The sequence below is a fragment of the Oratosquilla oratoria genome, chromosome 7, assembly GCF_046742065.1.
Source record: "Oratosquilla oratoria isolate Oo_2021 chromosome 7, ASM4674206v1, whole genome shotgun sequence".
Taxonomy (NCBI): domain Eukaryota; kingdom Metazoa; phylum Arthropoda; class Malacostraca; order Stomatopoda; family Squillidae; genus Oratosquilla; species Oratosquilla oratoria.
Window position 1 is genome coordinate 50,534,522 of NC_134783.1, and position 18,877 is coordinate 50,553,398.

The following is an 18,877-nucleotide window of genomic DNA, read 5'->3' on the forward strand; positions in this document are numbered from 1 at the left end:
TTTATTATACTGCAGCTGTCCTTCCATTATGTTGGCCCCCACTCTTGTTACTGTTTAGTACCATTTCTTTGAATATTCATTTTCTTGTTTCACCGAACCCTGTGGTGGGGGAAAAGACTACTGCTACCAAGACTTCCACTCGAGTTGTATAAGGCAACAAAAAACGGGACAGGGATAGGACTAGGCGTCCTTCTCCCTGTAGCCCCAAAGGGGACATTCCTTAAAAAAGAAAGATAATAAAAAATAAATAAATAAATAAATGAATAAATAAATAAAAATGAATAGATAAAAAGGTACATTGATGGACTGGCTGGTGAGGTTATTTAATGTTTGTTTAAAAGAGGGTAGAGTACCAGAGGACTGGAGGAGTGCCTGTATAGTTCCTTTCTACAAAGGAAAAGGGGATAAGTGTGAATGTAGTAGTTTCAGAGGGATCAGTTTGTTAAGTGTAGTTGGGAAGGCTTATGGAAAGGTCTTGATTGGGAGAGGAATAGAGGTAATAATTGGTGAGGAACAGTGTGGGTTTAGGACAGAGGGGTTGCGTGGATCAGATTTTTGTGGTAAGACAAATATGTGAGAAAGCTTTAGGAAAAGGTAAGGATGTTTCTTGGGCCTTTATGGATTTGGAAAGGGCTTATGATAGGGTAGACAGGAAGGTATAGTGGGAGGTATTGCAGATATATGGTATAGGAGGAAAGCTTTTAAGAGTAGTCAAGAGTTTTTAAGAGTAGTAGAGCTTGTGTTAGGATTAGAAATGAAGAGAGTGAATGGTTTGATGTAAAGGTGGGACTTCGCCAGGGATGTGTTATGTTGCCTTGGCTGTTCAATTTATACATGGATGGAGTGGTGCAAGAGGTAAATGCAAGGGTATTGGGTCAGGGATTGGAGATGGTTAAAAAAAATGGAGGAAAGTGGGAGATAAACCAGTTGTTGTTTGCTGACGACATTACGCTTGTGGCAGGATCAGAGAAGGGATTGAGGAAGTTAGTGACAGTTTAGGAAGGTGTACGAAAGAAGGAAGTTGAAGATGAATGTGGGTAAAAGTAAGGTGATGAGATGTGTGAGAGGAGAAAGTGGCAGCATATTGGAAGTGAATACTAAGGGAGAGAGACTGGAGGAAGTGGATAGTTTTAGATATGTAAAAGGGGCACTGTTATAGCCTCCTGATAGGGGAGGAGTTTTGTAACATTAATCTGAATCATTACTATTTAACCAGCTTTATATTTTAGTTGGGGTATCATTGATCTGTAATACATTACCTTTTCCTATATGAAATATTTTCAAAAAAGTCTTGTATTTTTATTTTTAATGGTCTTTGTAGCTGTTTAGTTACCAGTCACCCAATTGTTAATGGGATCCGGGCCGGATAGCGACTGTCAAAACAGCGACAGTCATAATAGCGACTTCATAAGGGCGACGTAATCAGGTGAGCGACTTTCAAAACGGCGACTGTCCTAATGGCGACCGCATTATAACAGCGACTGTAATAATATCGACTTTACTATCGACCGGTCAGAATGGTCGCAGACTTATGTTTCAATTGCTTGTGTTTTCGTGTTTGTATTTACGCGTTCAGTTGTGTTTACTTTGTGAGATAGGTTCAGAATGAAATATGCTCAAAAGGTCGCAGACTTATGTTTCTATCGCTCATATTTATTTGTTTGTGTTTACATGTTTGTGTTCACTTCGTGAGATAAGTTCACTGAAGTGAATTTACTGGTCGGTTGCTCGGTCGTCGGTTTTTTAATTCTTTTAATAATATTTTTCTTTCAATAATAAGTAAATAATAATAGCAACATTTAGGATTGGCCGAAACGTCGTACCCTGCAGAGTTCTGGCCGAAACATCAGTTGCCGAAACGTCTGTGACCAAAACATCCTATATTCGATGCGCTCCCCTCCTGCATGCTCATAATGATGTTGAACTTCTGGACTGGGTTGTTCAAAATAATTTTTTGCACTATCTTGGCGTTGAATCTATCTTGACATTAAACATCATGGTAACACAGAGCGTTACCATGACTTTTAACAACAAGATAAACTAACGCCAGAATTAGTTTTTGAACAACCCAACCCTAGACTCCTTGTTATGATATGTTATCAATGTTATGCAACTTTTTGTGCAACAATAACACCATTTACCTTAGTCCACACATGAAAGCTGTATAATTTTAATTTAGATAATTTGGTGCACTGTATAATTTCAATTTAGATAATTTGTTTCATGAATTTAATTTCGTTTTCACACAGTATGTGCAAAAAATATTGTCACTTGAAATGATATATATTTCTTTAATTCTTTTAATAATATATTTTCTTTCAATAATAAGTAAATAATAATAACAACATTTGGAGGACTGGCCGAAACATCCTACGTCGGTTTTTTTAATTCTTTTAATAATATTTTTCTTTCAATAATAAGTAAATAATAATAGCAACATTTAGGATTGGCCGAAATGTCGTACCCTGCAGAGTTCTGGCCGAAACGTTTGTGGCCGAAACATCCTACATTCGATGCGCTCCCCTCCTGCATGCTCATAATGATGTTGAACTTCTGGACTGGGTTGTTCAAAATAATTTTTTGCACTATCTTGGCGTTAAATCTATCTTGACATTAAACATCATGGTAACACAGAGCGTTACCATGACTTTTAACATCAAGATAAACTAACGCCAGAATTAGTTTTTGAACAACCCAACCCTAGACTCCTTGTTATAATATGTTATCAATGTTGGGCAACTTTTTGTGCAACAATAACACCATTTACCTTAGTCCACACATGAAAGCTATATAATTTTAATTTAGATAATTTGGTGCACTGTATAATTTCAATTCAGATAATTTGTTTCATAAAATTAATTTCGTTTTCACACAGTATGTGCAAAAATATTGTCACTTGAAATTATAAATATTTCTTTAATTCTTTTAATAATACATTTTCTTTCAATAATAAGTAAATAATAATAGCAACATTTGGAGGACTGGCCGAAACGTCCTACCCTGCAGAGTTCTGGCCGAAACGTCAGTGGCCGAAACATCCTACATTCCATGCGCTCCCCTCCTGTATGCTCATAATGATGTTGAACTTCTGGACTGGGTTGTTCAAAACAAATTTTTACATTGTCTTGGCGTTAAATCTATCTTGACATTAAGCATCATGACCATCAAGATAAACTAACGCCAGAATTAGTTTTTGAACAACCCAACCCTAGACTCCTTGTTATAATATGTTATCAATGTTGGGCAACTTTTTGTGCAACAATAACACCATTTACCTTAGTCCACACATGAAAGTTGTATGATTTTAATTTAGATAATTTGGTGCACTGTATAATTGCAATTCAGATAATTTGTTTCACAAATTTAATTTCGTTTTCACATAGTATGTTAAAAAAATATTGTCACTTGAAATGATATATATATATATATTTCTTAATTCTTTTAATAATATATTTTCTTTCAATAATAAGTAAATAATAATAGCAACATTTGGAGGACTGGCCGAAATGTCCTACCCTGCAGAGTTCTGGCCGAAACATCCTACATTCCATCAGCTACCCTCCTGCATGCTCATAATAATGTTGAACTTCTGGACTGGGTTGTTCAAAACAAAATTTTGCATTATCTTGGCGTTAAATCTATCTTGACATTAAGCATCATGAACATCAAGATAAACTAACGCCAGAATTAGTTTTTGAACAACCCAACCCTAGACTCCTTGTTATAATATGTTATCAATGTTAGGCAACTTTTTGTGCAATGGTAACACCACTTACCTTAGTCCACATATGAAAGTTGTATAATTTCAATTTAGATAATTTGTTTCATAAATTTCATTTCATTTTCACACAGCATGTGCAAAAAATATTGTTACCTGAAATGATGTATAAGTAATTTTTTTTTTTTTTTTTAATAATATATTTTCTTTCAATGATAAAAAAATAATGATAGCAACATTTGGAGGACTGCTGATGCGATAATGTCGCTGTTATGACAGTCGCTCTTATAATACAATCGCTATCATGTGGTCGCTGTTGTGATGGTCGCTGTTTTAAAAGAATCGCGATTGTGAAGTCGCGTTATGACAGTCACTATTCGGAACCCGAGCCATTGTAAATATTTCAAGAGTCAAAAAATTTTCTTTATCATGTAAACCTTTCTGCTTATTCTCTCCCCATTCTTCACCAAATGTATGATCACACACACACACACACACACACACACACACACACACACACACACACATTCATATACCAAGGCTTTTTCCCCCTTTCAAGGGAGGTAGCCAAAAAGGGAAAGGCATAGAAACACTCCCACCCATTTCATCCCTAATACACTCCACACCCCTCCCACCCTCCCTCTCATCTGAGCACCTCCTGGATGACGGGTCATCCCTGCACCTTGCCCACCGCCCTGGGTCAGAAGCAGTGTCGCAAGACAGCACATCCACAGCAAGGCCGCTTCATTTAATCGGTGACCCCCCCCCTCTCCGTCCCCCCTTGCATATAAGGAGAGGACGGGGAGAAATCCCTTCGGGCTGCGTCAAAATTTACTCTCACATACTACCCCACCCCCCGCCCATTTCTCCTCATGCAATCACATCATCATCCATATACAACCATTCTCCACTCACCTCTGTCTTCCGTCCTCTCCCTTCCTTCCTCAGCAGACATTCCCCTCTTCCCCAAAGCCCCCTTCACCCCATCCATCCACCTCATCCTAGGACGTCCCCTCATGTTCACTCCCTCCACATCTGCCTTCCATACCTCTTTTACTAGTCTTTCTTCACTCATTCTTTCCATGTGTCCAAACCATCCTAATATTCTTTCATCAACCCTATCTCCCAGCTCCTTTTTCACCCCTGTTCTCCTCCTCACCTCCTCATTTCTCACTCTACACGCAAAATAAGTAAATAAAGTCGGCATACTACTCAAGACATACCACCACTGCCACTCAAGGGAGGTAGAAAAAAAAAAAAAAAAAATCAGATATATACAACCAACCACTACTACTACACTACTCAAGACATATACAACCTACCACCACTGCCATACAGTATACATACGTGTACCAAGGGAGGTAGAAAAAAAAAAAAAAACTTGGATATATAAACCAACCATCACTGCTACACCTTACAAGGGATGTAGCCACACAATATATTCGTACAAAAACATGTAGAACTTTGGATCACAGAACGAGTACTCCAAGACCAATCACCAAACACCTCCAGATGTAGCCATACAGAGAAATCCTTTGCACGACAACCCGAACACCACATGATTGGTCAGATCACCATCCAGCACACCAGCACAGAATAAGCCTGGCCATAGAAGCAAAATGCCCCAGATGTAATCACCATACAGAAGATACTGACTGAGCACCTCATCTATTCCACCCAACTGTAACCTTAAGCCTTGTTGACACCAGGCTAGTTTAATAGGTGTTAGTGTTAGCGACATGTAAACTACATCCCCAATGTCAACAGAAAGTTAGTAAACTTGCCTCCAAACTATCTTAATGTCAATACTAACTTGCCGGTTAAGTTAACATGCAGCTAGCATGAGCAACTACTAAACTGACCACATGTTAACAAGGCTTTACCCAGACAATAGCATATTTCTTCCTTGAGTGACTCATAGGTTATCTAGTGGCAATTGCCAGTAATTAAGGAATAATAGGTTTCCTGCAAGAGAGATCTGGGGCAACAAATTGATTGATCAATTGATTTCATCATCATTTATTTTGAATTTTCTGTGGTAAGACATATATTCATCACTAAGAATTTAATATTTTTGTCAGTCTTGGATAGGTCTGTCAAAAGTCAGTCAATCGATCCATTGTCCCTGTTGTCTGACAAAAAGACCCAAGAAGTTAAAAAATGGATGAAAAATGTGTAATGAAAGCTGCAAGGTAGGTAAAGGAAAAGAAGAAACCTTAAAAGCAAAGATATATATATATATATATATATATACACGCGAATAAATCCCAAAAACACGTGATTCACAAAATGTGTAATAAAACCACTTGGAAAATAAATTGAAAGGCGACCGAACGTTTTCGTCTATTTAAGACATTTTCAAAATGTCTTAAATAAACGAAAACGTTCAGTCACCTTTCATTTTATTTTCCAAGTGGTTTTATTACATATATATGTATATATACCAAAGATAAAGTAGCAATTGTTTTTGTGAATAATTTGAAAGTTATCTAATTTTCAAGGGCTTTTTCCCTTGTATAAGAGAGGTAGCCAAGTCAGAAGGCACACACCCATTCCCACCCAATTCCACTCTCAGCTACCACCCTTGTTTCTCTCTCATCTTAGCTCTTTGCGGATGAAGGGGAGCTGATGAGGGGGGAAACCAGGGTGGTGGGTAGGAATGGGTCTGTACCTTTTTGACTTGGCTACCCTCCTTATACTGGGGAAGAGGCCCTTGGCATATAGATAGATAGATAGATAAGCTTTAATGCCATTCATAACATTATTATGTTAAAGCTGAGGGAAATATCATCTACCTGTGTTAATTTAAGATGCTCAGTCAGATTTTTATATATTTTAATCTAATATCTTTATGGGACCAATGATAGGTAATTGGTAGTGGTGGTCTTGCAAGATGGACGGCAGAGAGAGCCATCTCTCTGTTGCCCATTTAAACCTGTCAAATCCCTCCCTCCACCTGAAGGCGCAGCCCCAAGGTGCTGACACTCCGTCTGCAGACTAGGCCCAAGATCTCTTTCAGCATCAACTGTATTCTTTCCACCTTTTCACATACGGAGAGCTGAATACTAATGATTGCTCCTTTCTTACAGAAAGTTTCAAAGGAGGAGCTAGCTGATAGGAGTCCATAATTTGGTTGGATGGCAAAATATATATATATATATATATATGATAATAATGATAAATAAATAGATAAGTAAAGTTAATTAATAAACAAACAGGTAAATAGTTGGTAATAATAAATTGACATGAATTATAATAAATGATAATCAGGGAAATTATAAACAAACAGACAAATGATAACAAACAAATTGATCAAATAAATGGCAGGCACACGTTCCACAGTAACAACACAAACGGAGAACCAAAGTGTCTTCCTAGAGAGATCTACAGGATCTTAGGAGCTGCAGATATCCAGTCAATGAAACTCAAGGCAACAGGTATTATTAATTTCCATACAAGCAAAGAACAAACTTACCAAATTAGGTGACATGTATGAACCTCTCTTAGAATTGGTACAGAAGAAGTACGGAATTACTAACGCCAAATGGAATGCAGGGTCAACCACATACAAAGGCATTTGTTAAAAGAAATAAACAACTAGGAATATTTTACCCAAGTCATTTGTTATTGTTGATATACAGTTGAGGAGGATCTATTATAGGCCACACTGTTGTACAATAAACGTCCTCAAAAAAAAAAAAAGTGGATTTAAGTCTTCATATGTATGTATATAATATGTGTGTGTGTGTGTATGCATACTTGTTTTTATTTATCTATGTGTGTGTTTTTGTGTTAGTATTTTCTTTCAAAGCAGTTGATATTAAAGAATAATTTAACGTCATTACAAATTTTTACTTTTTGTGATTTTGCAGTCATCCACAGGGGTATTGTGAAGCCAATAATGCCATGATGACACGTTACAGCTAATATCATAACAATGTCTTTTTAAGACAACGTAAGAGAGCTCAAGAGGTCGTAAGCTTGAGGCTTGATTGAGGAGGGTCGCATAAGGTCACGTGTGGAGCGTTGGGTGTCGTGCTAGAGATGAAGGGCGTTCTTGCCTCCCGTGTGAGGCAGGCAGACAGGCAGGCAGTCATGCTAAGTGAGGCCCATCCGTGGATGAGATCACCTGCGCAGAAAAAGCCGATCTGGTGCAGGAAAAGGCCACCAGAACCCCGTCACGGGACAAGTGTCAGCCTTGCTGGAGGGGAACCTTGTAGCCCCTCCACCAGGGTTATGGAGAGGGTGAGGAAAGGAGGAGGAGGGTGTTAGAGCAGGTGATGCCGCTCGGTTGCTGCTGCTGCTTCTGTGTGAGGGTCCACTAGACACCACCACGACTTCTTCCAGCGCTGTGGCCCTCTGGTCTTGTCTCGACTCCGGGTTTCCCTTGACTAAGTGTTCCCCAGGTGCGAGGCAGGTAATTGCGGGTAGAAAAGCTGTTGTAGGTTAGGACACCTTAAAGCAAGGGGTCAATAGTCAGGATAGTCTGTCATGCAATTACAAGTCCTCTGTGAGATGACATTCAAGTCAGATCCAAACACAGAGGTCTTCCTTAGATTTCTTGATTTTTGAGGCTGAAACCTATCTCTGTTCATTGTTTCTGAGACTATATGTATCCTAAGTTAATTTTGATGTATAAGATGTATAATGCAATTGAATGACCACAGGTGGGGATAAAGCTTATCTAAGTTTATTTTTAAGTTTGGGGGTGTTCTTGCATGGTCAATCATTTCCATGGTAGCTGCAGCCAACTTTGTGTTGCAAAGAATGAATTTGTTCTATTTATTTACTTTTCCATTATTAAGTGTAACAGGACTCCTTGAAAGAGAGCTTATGCTATATATTTCATCACCAGGACCTGAAGGATTTCATGCGTCAGGCTGGAGAGGTCACGTACGCAGATGCACACAAACATCGTCGCAATGAGGGGTGAGTGTTAGTAGTTGGGTCTTGTTCTGGTTCATATTTATGTTGCTAGGATTCATACTTGCAATACTTTGGTTCCTTAAACCCTAGAATACTATGATGCCAATGGAGGTGTCATGAGGCGTGAGTGGGTAAACGAGGATGCTGGCATCAATGTCCTGATCATATTTATTTTGTTATTGTAGCTGAGTGACCCCTGTACTCTGTGAACAGGTTTGATTGCATTTACTGTGGTTATAAACATTCTTGGTGAAAGAAGGAGTATAATAGCTGTAAATTTATATTTTATAATGCACGTTTTGTGATGCATCATGATACATCAGGCAACATAACGTGCACGTGAGTATTTGACTCATATTGAAAAGGCTAATGTAGGAAAGAATGTGTCACAGATTTGTATTCACTAGCTTGAGAACACAGAAAATGAGGTGGATGGATAGAGTGAAGGGTTTATAATAAGTTGGCCAAGTGAGAGTATACTTTGGTCATTGTCACCTTTCTGCCCCAGATGCAACCACCACAGAGACTCAGAACACCTCAAACTAAAATAACCCACACTAGCAATCCAAGGACAACAGCACAATACATCATCCCTGAGTGATTTGTTGACCCACTGAGGGGTTGTTGCTGGTTACCTGAAACCATGGGTCTTCTGCAAGAGACCAGGGGCAATGGATTGGTTGATAGATTAACCTCAATACGATGACATCCATGTATGTGTCATGAGCTGTGAGTGGGGTATATAAGGATGCTGATGTTGGGTTCCAGATTATATTTATTTTGTAATTGCAGCTGTTTGACTCCCATATTTTGTGAACAGGGTTGTTGTTGTTGTTGTTGTTGTCATTGTTCCCTAGACTGTCTGTCCGAGCAGTCCCGTCTCCCCAAGGAATGCCATAGCCGAAACTGGGTTTTCCCACAAATCCTTTATAGAGCATATGTTGTGTTGTTTGCGTGCATGATTGTGTATAATGCAGTCTTCCATTATGTGTTGTATGGTATGGGGTGAAGTGTTACATCCTGGGCAGCTGTTCACAATGCGGTCATCCAGCCTCTTCTGGTAGCTTAGAAGTGCTGGGTGGTGACCGCACCGCAGTCTGGCCAAGTGGACTCTGTCCTTTCGTGGGAGAGAGGATTCAGAAGGGTGGATATCAGGGGGTCTGGCATGCAGCAGTGTGTTGTCTTTCAGTGTGTTAATGGAGCGGTGAGTGATATGATTATGAATATGTTTCCGGAGGCTGGTATTTGGTGGTTGTGGAGGAAGAGAAGAGAGTATCTGTGCATGATAAAGGTCTTTGGGTGTTGTTTTAATGTTTCTTGGTGTGTGTGGGTGTTCTGCTATGTAGTGTAGCGGGTGTAATGTGTTTGTGGTGGCTGTGGCAAGTGTTTGTGTGCCTCTCATGTCGAGGTGGTCCTTGACTATGAGGACTTTTGTTTCATGGTGTAAATGGTCTGTAGGTGTTGTATTTGTGCAGCCTGTAATTGTTTTTAGGGCTTTGTTTTGTATGATTTGAAGGGTGTTGTGGTGTGTCTCACTGAGATTAGGAGCCCATGCAGGACTCGCATAATTCAACACTGAGCGTATGCATTGTTTGTATATTGTTATATTAGTTTCTTTGTTTTGTCCAAATGTTGTTCCAGTGATTGACTTAAGTGCGTTAAGTCTGGGTGTGCATTTGTTTTTTATGTTTGTGATGTGTTGTTTGAAAGACATGGATGTATCGTATGTTACACCAAGAATTTTCGGTGTGTTTGTGTGTGGTATTAGAGTGTTGTTGATGTAGAGATGAGGTATGTATTTGTGTTCTTTTGTCCAGTTTGTGAGAAGTGTTGCTGTAGATTTGGTTGGAGCTATTTTGAGTCTGTTTGTGATGAACCATGTGTTGAGTGTGTTAAGGTATGGCTGGATTATTTCTGCAGCTTTGTCTGTGTTACGATGTGTGCATGTGATTGTTATGTCGTCTGCGTAGGAAGAGATTTGTATTTCTGAGGTGTCTGGCGTGGGTAAGTCATGCATGTATAGATTAAATAGTGTGGGGGATAGAACTGAGCCCTGTGGTACTCCATTCTTAATGTTTCTGATGTGCGATGATTGGCCATTATATGACACGTAAGCATTCCTACCTGCCAGATAATTGGCCAGCCATCTTTTGGTGTTATTGTGCATGTCTGTGTTATATATTTTATTTGTTAGGTTGTGGCGGGGGATAGCATCAAAAGCTTTACTAATGTCTAATGTTATAAGAAGTGTTCTTTGGTGGGGCCTATCTGAATTGATGCCATCTAAAATTCTTTGTGTGAGGTTTGTCAGAAGAGTGTTTGTGGAGTGTAGTGGTCTAAAACAGTGTTGTGAGTCAGCAAGGGGAATATGTGGTGTGACAAGTTAAAGTATTAGGCGTTCAGTGACTTTAGAGGGGGTGCAGAGAAGTGTGATTGGGCGGTGCGATGTTGGGATTGTTGGGTCTTTGTTCGGTTTTGGAATGGTGATTATTTTACCATGCTTCCAGATGTCGGGTATAGTGTTGTGTGAATAGCTGTAGTTTGCAATGTTTGTGAGTGCATGTATACCTTGTGGTCCAATGTGTTTTAGGTGGATGTTGCTTATGTTATCAGGGCCACAGGCAGATGAGTGCTTGAGACTATGTATTATGAGTTTTGTCTGACTGTCTATGAAGGGTATATAGTCTGAGTCTGTGGGAAAGTCTTTCTTACGTCGAATGGTGCGTCGGTCGTCAGGGTGAGAAGTGAGATGGCTTGTCTGTGCAAAATGACGTATGAGTGCGTTTGCTTGTTGTCTGTTTGAGGGTAGATTATCTGTTGTTGTGATTATTGCTGCGTGAGAGCATGTAGTGTTACTGTTGGATAGTGTAATGCTGTTGAGTGTTTTGTACAATTTGCTGGTGTTTGTTTTGTGATCAAGTGTATTGATAAAGTTTTGCCAATTTTGTGTTTTTTGTTCATGTATTTTATTGGCAATCACAGTGTTTAGTGTTTGTATTTGGTCTGCTATGTTTTGAGGGATAGGTGTGGGGGTACCGTGTTTAAGTGTGTCATGTTGTCTGATGAGGCTGTGGATTTCTGGTGTGAAGTTGGGGTTGTGTGATTTTCTGTTGCCTCTAGGGATGTATCTCTTGTCTGCATTTTGTATGATTGTATTAAAAGTGTGCACAGCATTGTTTATGTTTGTGATTGGTGTACTGTTAAGTGTTTCAAAATGTTGTTCTGTCTCTTCAGTAAAAGCTTCCCAGTTAGCTCTCTTGTAATTGGTGTAAGTGTGTCTGTGGCCAACTGGGGTGCATCTTGTTTTGGTGGTGATGATGATTGGAAGGTGGTCAGAGCCAAGGGTTCCGACCACTCTCCATGATGTTGTTGGGGTTAGGCAGGGGGAGCAAAAGGTGATATCAGGAGAGGAGGGAGTGTAGAGGGCTTGGTGTGGGATATGTGTATGATTATGTGTGTTGTTCATGATAGTCAATGAGTCAAACTGAGTCTGTATATCAAGCCCTCTGTCTGTGTCAGGGTTGTCGACATACCAGGCAGACGACTTGGCGTTGAAGTCTCCACCCATGATCAGGTTGGGGATTGAGGCTAGTTGGCTAAAATGAGGCCTGAAGGTGTCTGGAACTGTGGGGGATGATTGGGGGGGAATGTACATGTTAACTATTGTCAGTGTTGATTTGTTGCCTGTGCGGATTCGAATGGATTGGATTTCTGTTGTGTTATCTGTGGTAGGGAGGAGAATTTTGGTTGTGGCACTTGTGTCCACAAAACAGATGGAATGGTGGATCAGGGTGATGAGTCCACCGCCATAGCCGTCAGTCCGGTCTTGTCTGATGGTGGTGTAATTATGAAATGATGGTGTTTTGTGTGAGTGTCTTAGTTTTGTTTCTTGTAAAATCGCAATGTGTATGTTGTGTTGTTTAAGAAAGTGTTCAAGTTCATGTTTTTTCGTGTTAATACCGTCAATGTTGTGTTGTAATATGTTGATGTTGTGTGTTTTGTATGTGTTGTATGTTGCCGTTTGGGGTTGAGGTTGGGGTGGTAGTGGGGAAGGTGTAGGATCTGGGTCAGAGGGGGGGAAAGGAGAGATCGGGGACAAAGGAAGGGGAGTACTAATCGGGGGTAAGGGCAGAGGGAAATTGGGAGTGGGTGAGGGTGCTGGCTGTGGTTGGGGAGGTGGTAGGGGGGTTACTGGAGGGCAGGTAGAACATGTCCAAGTGTTTGTGTATTGGTTTGTGTCAGCAAGTGTTGTACAAGTGAGGTGGGCCCAGTTTTTGCACATATTGCACTGAACTGAGCCCTTTGTCTGTCTGCTCGAAGTAATGGGTTTAGAGCATGTTGGGCATGTGTATTTTGTGGTGGGCCCAGGATTGCTCTCTACATCTCCAGCTAAAAGTAGAAGAAGAGGGGTGATCGCCGGAAAATCACCCCTCGGTGCAGAAAAAACGTAATATTGCATGTTGGGAAAAAGGATTGTGGTACTCCCCAAGGTAGGCGTAGCTCCTCTTGGGGATCGGTGCCACCTGCGTAGAGCCGGTGGCCAGGGGTGGTTGCTGCCGTTTGGCCCCCAACTCTTGGGGTTGGGGGGTGGTCCCACGACGTAGACGTTGCAGCTCCAGGACCTGTGAACAGGGTTGATCATGTATGTGACATACATGTGAACAGGGTTGATCATGTATGTGACATACATGTGAACGGGGTTGATCATGTATGTGACATTATATTTATTCAGGATGAAAGAGAGAGTATAACAGCAGTAATTTTATATTTTGTAATGCACATATTGTGATGCATCATCGTACATCAGGCAACTTGATGTGCACATAAATATTTGACTCATATTAAAGAGGTTAATAGGAGGAGGAGGATTGCGACACAGTGGAACTATTCGTACATTACTTGCCATCTTTCAGGGTGGTGGAGTTTGCTACGTACTCAGACATGAAGAACGCTTTAGAGAAGCTCGATGGCAAAGAACTTCATGGTCGGAAAATTCACCTAGTGGATGACTCCAGGTCATCACGAAGATCACGCAGGTCAAGGTCACGGTCGTCCTCACGCTCTCGGTCTAGATCACGCTCCCGGTCAAGATCAAGGTTAGTTGTTCTTCAGTTATTGGATATTGCCAGGAACATAGTAAGCTAATACTTTTTTTTTTTTTTTTTTTCCGGTTACCTGAAGGCCACAGGTCTTCTGACAAATAGATTGATAAAGAATTTAAGAATATAAATATATATACCAATAGAATTTAAGAATACAAATATATATCCTTTACATATACCAATGGCTATTTCCCCCTTATAAGGGAAGTAGATTAAATGAAATGAGGTAACAAGCCATGCATTGTATCCTTAGGTCACGATCCAGAAGCAGATCTGGGTCAAGGTCACGTTCAAGGTCAAGGTCACGTTCTCGCACAAAGTCCAAGTCTGGCAGCAGATCACGATCAAGGTATGGATTTCAGTTAGTGTTTCTGCTTTTCATCTCTCTTGAGATTAATCTCAGAGAGGAGTCTAGTGAAAGAGGTATTCATACCACTTGTATGCATAATTTTCTCTCTCTGCTTTACCCTCGTAATCCGTCATTTGCAGAGATAAACACGACAAGCGTTCACGGACAAGGTCACGCTCAAAGTCGAGATCAAGGTCCAGGTCCAGAGGTTCGAGATCCAGAGGTTCGAGAACCAGGTCCAGGTCCAGGTCACGCTCTAGGTCAAGGTCCCGATCAAGGTCACGCTCAAAGGACAAGTCAGCATCTAAGTCAAGGTACGTTTCTGTAATCGTCTAACCTTCACCCAACTCATCTAATCGTAACTATGGCATGGTATAAAATTTCTTGTATTCACCCACTTGCATGCTTGTGGGTGAATACTTATACTTTGAAAGAAATCGCATTCAGATTTCTGATCTGAATTTTGTCTAATTGTGCCACCCAGTTGGTATTTGTTTGAATATATGTCGATATAAACGGCTGAAACACAATGTGGGTTACTTTTAACGGAAACTATTTTGCAGATCTCGATCCCGAAGCCATAGTTCTCGCAAGAGCAAATCCCGAAGTCACTCCAGATCCATCAACGGTGAAAGAGAATCTGATGACGAAAAATAGGAAATAGTCTTAATTGCAAGCTGGATTGTTAGATTGAGGATCATAACAAGCAAGAATCTAATTATGCAATTGCAACAAGGGCTGGATGGAATGGGGAAGTGTTAAAAGTGGTAATAAGTCTTGTGCAAGAAAGACCAGGGGAAGTGGATCGATCGATTGATGAAATGTGGCATCTGGAGTGATTGAAGACCTACATTAGGTACAGGAAAGCAAACACTGTTATTAGATTGAGTGGTTATCAGTATGATTATGGGATTTGAAATAGGCAGATTGAGATATGCTAATGTTGATTGCTTTGTTTCTTAGAGTAATTAGTTTGTAATATATAAACAAAGTGGAGACAAGTAGTAAACAGATTATTTGTGTGTCGGGGATGGTGATACAATCCCCTGCTAAAGTCCGACTTGATTGTGAAGTATTGTAAGGAGTTTTTCTTTGTAAAGGCCAGGGTAAATACAAGAATATGTAATGTGCATGGTGATTTAGTTAAAAAAATAAAGAAAAAAGAATAAAAAAGAAACAAAAGACATTGCAGGATATATAAAAAATGCTTCTTATTTGCTCTGGTAAGCAAATATAAAAGTACAAATGTAATCAGAAATGATAAACTGTATGCATTCAGATTGAGAGTAAAGAAACGTAAGTTCTCGGATAGGAGAATTTAACTCTAGATTAACTAAAACATGCCAAAATAAGAGTAAGGGAACAGGAACAGGCATTGCGTAGGTATAGCGATGTAAGGGAACGTGACAACACGGCCAGGCATAACACGTTAAGATTGTATCTGTGTGCCATTCATGTCACATTCACCACTGTTGTTCCTCAACATTTTCTCGTATTTTGATACTGATTTTTGCACTTGAATGTATGGATGCTAGGCCTAGTTTTTGCCTAGTTGGTATCAGGTTTTTTTTCGTTTGTACAGAAGTGATGTGTATTTTTGAAGGCAGCTCAAAGCCAGATGGAATTTATGATATTCATTTCACACGTGAGGAGACTGTGCCTGCCTCCTTTATCAGTAATCCCATGGTGCATTGTATAGGTTATGTTATAATAAATGACGACGATGTTATTCATCAGGTAGGTGGCCCTCAAGCTGTAGCAGGGTCTTGTCACTCAAGGCCAGGCTGCATAGATTCTTCCAGTACTGGCATTCTTATAGTTGTGCCTTGATGACTCTGTGGATTCTTGGGGTTAGGAATCAAGGGGTAAGGGGGGATGTATACCATGTTACAGAGAAACATCAGGTAAATTTGAAATCTCCGGGGTCATCAGGGCCGAACGATGCTTAAGAACTGCTGGTCTTGTGTCGTCATAGCAAAATCTTTATAATGCACCGCTGCTGACGGGATTAAAGTCTGTTGCAGTAAGTAGTGCAGCCCCATGCAAAGTAGAGTTAGATTTTTCAAATTGTTTATATTTAGACGTCTGTTTATGTTATGTGGTTTGATAATATGTATTCTCTCCCCACCCTCCAATACAATTTTTCTTACTTCAGTATGCCAGTCTATGTTTATTTTAGTTTTAAGATATCTAAAGGGTTTTCTTTTATCCAAGAAGGAAAAGGATTAAGTACACCCTGTCCTCTATGTGTGATTGTGTGTGCAAATGTGTTTGCTTGGAGTGCGATGGGATGTTATGAGCAGGCCTTGATAAACAAACTCCTCAAACATGGTAACATACTTTATAAGATTTGTTCTGGTTAGCACGAGATTATTTATCCGTTTGAGTATGGGGACCCCAAGATGGAAAAAATTCGGTAAATCAAGATCACTTTTCCCTAGGGTCCAACTTTAGAGCAAATCAAATAATCTCGAGTTAGTCAGTTCAGAATGTTAATGTTCAGTTGTGTTCGACTGGTTTAGGAGAAGGGACGAGAGCTGAATGATTGATTCAGTGAAGGGTGACTTTTGTATTCAGGCAAATCATTATAGATGTGAGTGTTGCGCTGGTTTAGGTTTATTAAGAGACTGCAAGCGTGTCGGAGAAAGCTTGTGGACATGTGAAGAGACTTGTCTGGGGGACTCAAGTGCCTGCTCATGTTGTGTCAAGGGTTATTCAATAAAATGAAAGCTGTAAAAATATTATTAATAATATTATTTCATTTTTATGACCTCAAAAACATGGGAGTGGGATATCATCTGTCCTTTCCCTCCTATTACATACTTCTTCCCACCATCTCACCATTGACATGTTCATTCTTATACTTAAGCAGGAACCAAGTAATTATGGATACCTATGGTTGTGCAAGATGGAGAGCAAGCAACTCTGCCCATTTTCAAAACACATCAATCCAGTGGTGTGCAGTTGAAAGACTGACAGTTGGTACCTGGAAGTGACCCAATATATTTATCAACTTCAGCTGTATTTCTTAGACTTTCACCTGACAACAGGCGACCATTTCCATCTCACATTAGTGAGAACTGAGTTAATAAAAGTTTATTCCCAAATATATGTGGAAGGTTACAAGGACCATTGGCACCCACTATGAGACTGCAGGTTTAACAAACTGCCTGCTATACTTTAGGCAGGAAGAAAATTAGTTGTGGTGTTCCCTGTTTTAAAGCACTGTATTATACAATATGTTGAAGACGGTAGTGGCCATATTGGTATCATGTATTTGATAAGTTATTGAAGATGTTTAGCTTCTTGGAAGCTTCGCACAAAGCACTGTGCATTGTCATAAACATGAACAGTTAAGAGGGAAAGATAAAGATCCAAAGTCTGTTTTGTTTTTAATATGGACACAAAATACACCTCAATTTCTGAAGCCTGGCACAATCAGGCCAATATCCCATGTTGGAATAATACAATGGTTACTGGTACAATCAATATAATGCCCCATATGTATCGTGCAGAAGACCCACAGCTTCCTGACAACCAACAAGAGGCACCATGCTGCCTGTAAGTCACTCAATGACAAATATTGTTGGCCAGGCAGTGGGGGGCAGCACAAGATGAGGTGATGCGTGTCCTTTGTGTGATGACTGCATCTGGGGGCAGTCTGCTTTGTTGGCCAGGCCCACTGTGCTTCAGTGATGTATACTGACTGGTTGTTGGGAACATGAAGTTTTCTTTCTTTGCTGAAGAAGCCTGTATTTCCCACTATGGTCATGCAAGCATTACAAGTGGTCAGCCATGATTCAAGTTCTCTTCCGAGGGAGGGGCCTGGCCATCTAAATTCACCACTGGTATGTCTAAAAAGAATGTGTGTTCTCAGGAGATGTGCTGAGGCAGTCACCAAGCCATTTGCACAAGTGCTTCTCTCACAGTGAAAATTGCATATTAAGGGTATTCTACAGCAGTGTTCAAATGTTAAGCACAATTGCACAGTTGAAATATACTCCTTATCATGAACATGATGAAATTATTAAAAGTATGCTGATAAGCTCAGCGTGGAATAATTATGCACATGTAATAATAATCTCCCAATAAAAAGCATTATATATGCAGAAGATATGAATATATAAAAATAACTGATTCTACATATGTAATAGTAGATTGTCATCAAATGTGACAGCTATATTGTAGAGGAAACATACATAAATATTTCCACTTAATATGGCAACTTTTCCATAGCTATATATCTACATATGATGGAAATATTTCTATATAAAGGAGCTATATTTTCAAATAGAGCTACATGTTATAAGTTCTCATATAATGAGAAATGTCTTTTTAAAACAATTGCACACCCAAAATATTAACTGAGGGAGGACAGAAATTCATCGAGGAAGTTGTTCACCTCCTTAACAACTGCCTCATATTCTGTGGATGTGTTCAATTTTGGCAACTCAGATGGGGACTCGGAGTTGGGGGGCGTGAACTTCAAGATGCCCCCATCAACTGGAGCTGGGGGCTGTGGGAAGGCGGCTGGTCTTCCGACGGGGCAGATGGTGTTATATTCTACAGGTGGTTTCTCAGGGAAGGAAAGGGCCGGCTTGGTTGCATGTGGTTGAGGTGCGACTGTACCGTTGACAGCGGGACCCTGACTACCAGACTGGTGGTGGTAGATAACAGGACCTGGGGCTCCAGGCTGCTGGTGGCGGAGAGCTGGATCTTGATCACCAGACTGGTGGCGCCGGACAACTGGATTCTGATCCATACGTGGATGCTGGACAGCAG

At 40.2% G+C, this 18,877-nt stretch overlaps 1 protein-coding gene across 5 annotated transcripts in view; it reads left to right on the forward strand.

The window, feature by feature from the left end:
• B52 (serine and arginine rich splicing factor B52) overlaps positions 1 to 16,846 on the forward strand; it is a 55,423-nt gene extending 38,577 nt beyond the window's left edge. For all 5 annotated transcript variants that reach the window (XM_076188223.1, XM_076188220.1, XM_076188221.1 and 2 more), the window contains 5 exons: positions 8,574 to 8,647; positions 13,558 to 13,740; positions 14,000 to 14,095; positions 14,236 to 14,409; positions 14,659 to 16,846. In XM_076188223.1, the coding sequence (XP_076044338.1) occupies positions 8,574 to 8,647; positions 13,558 to 13,740; positions 14,000 to 14,095; positions 14,236 to 14,409; positions 14,659 to 14,752 (621 nt within the window). In that variant the 3' untranslated portion in view covers positions 14,753 to 16,846. The remainder of the gene's footprint in view (positions 1 to 8,573; positions 8,648 to 13,557; positions 13,741 to 13,999; positions 14,096 to 14,235; positions 14,410 to 14,658) is intronic.
• The last annotated feature ends 2,031 nt before the right edge of the window (positions 16,847 to 18,877 follow it).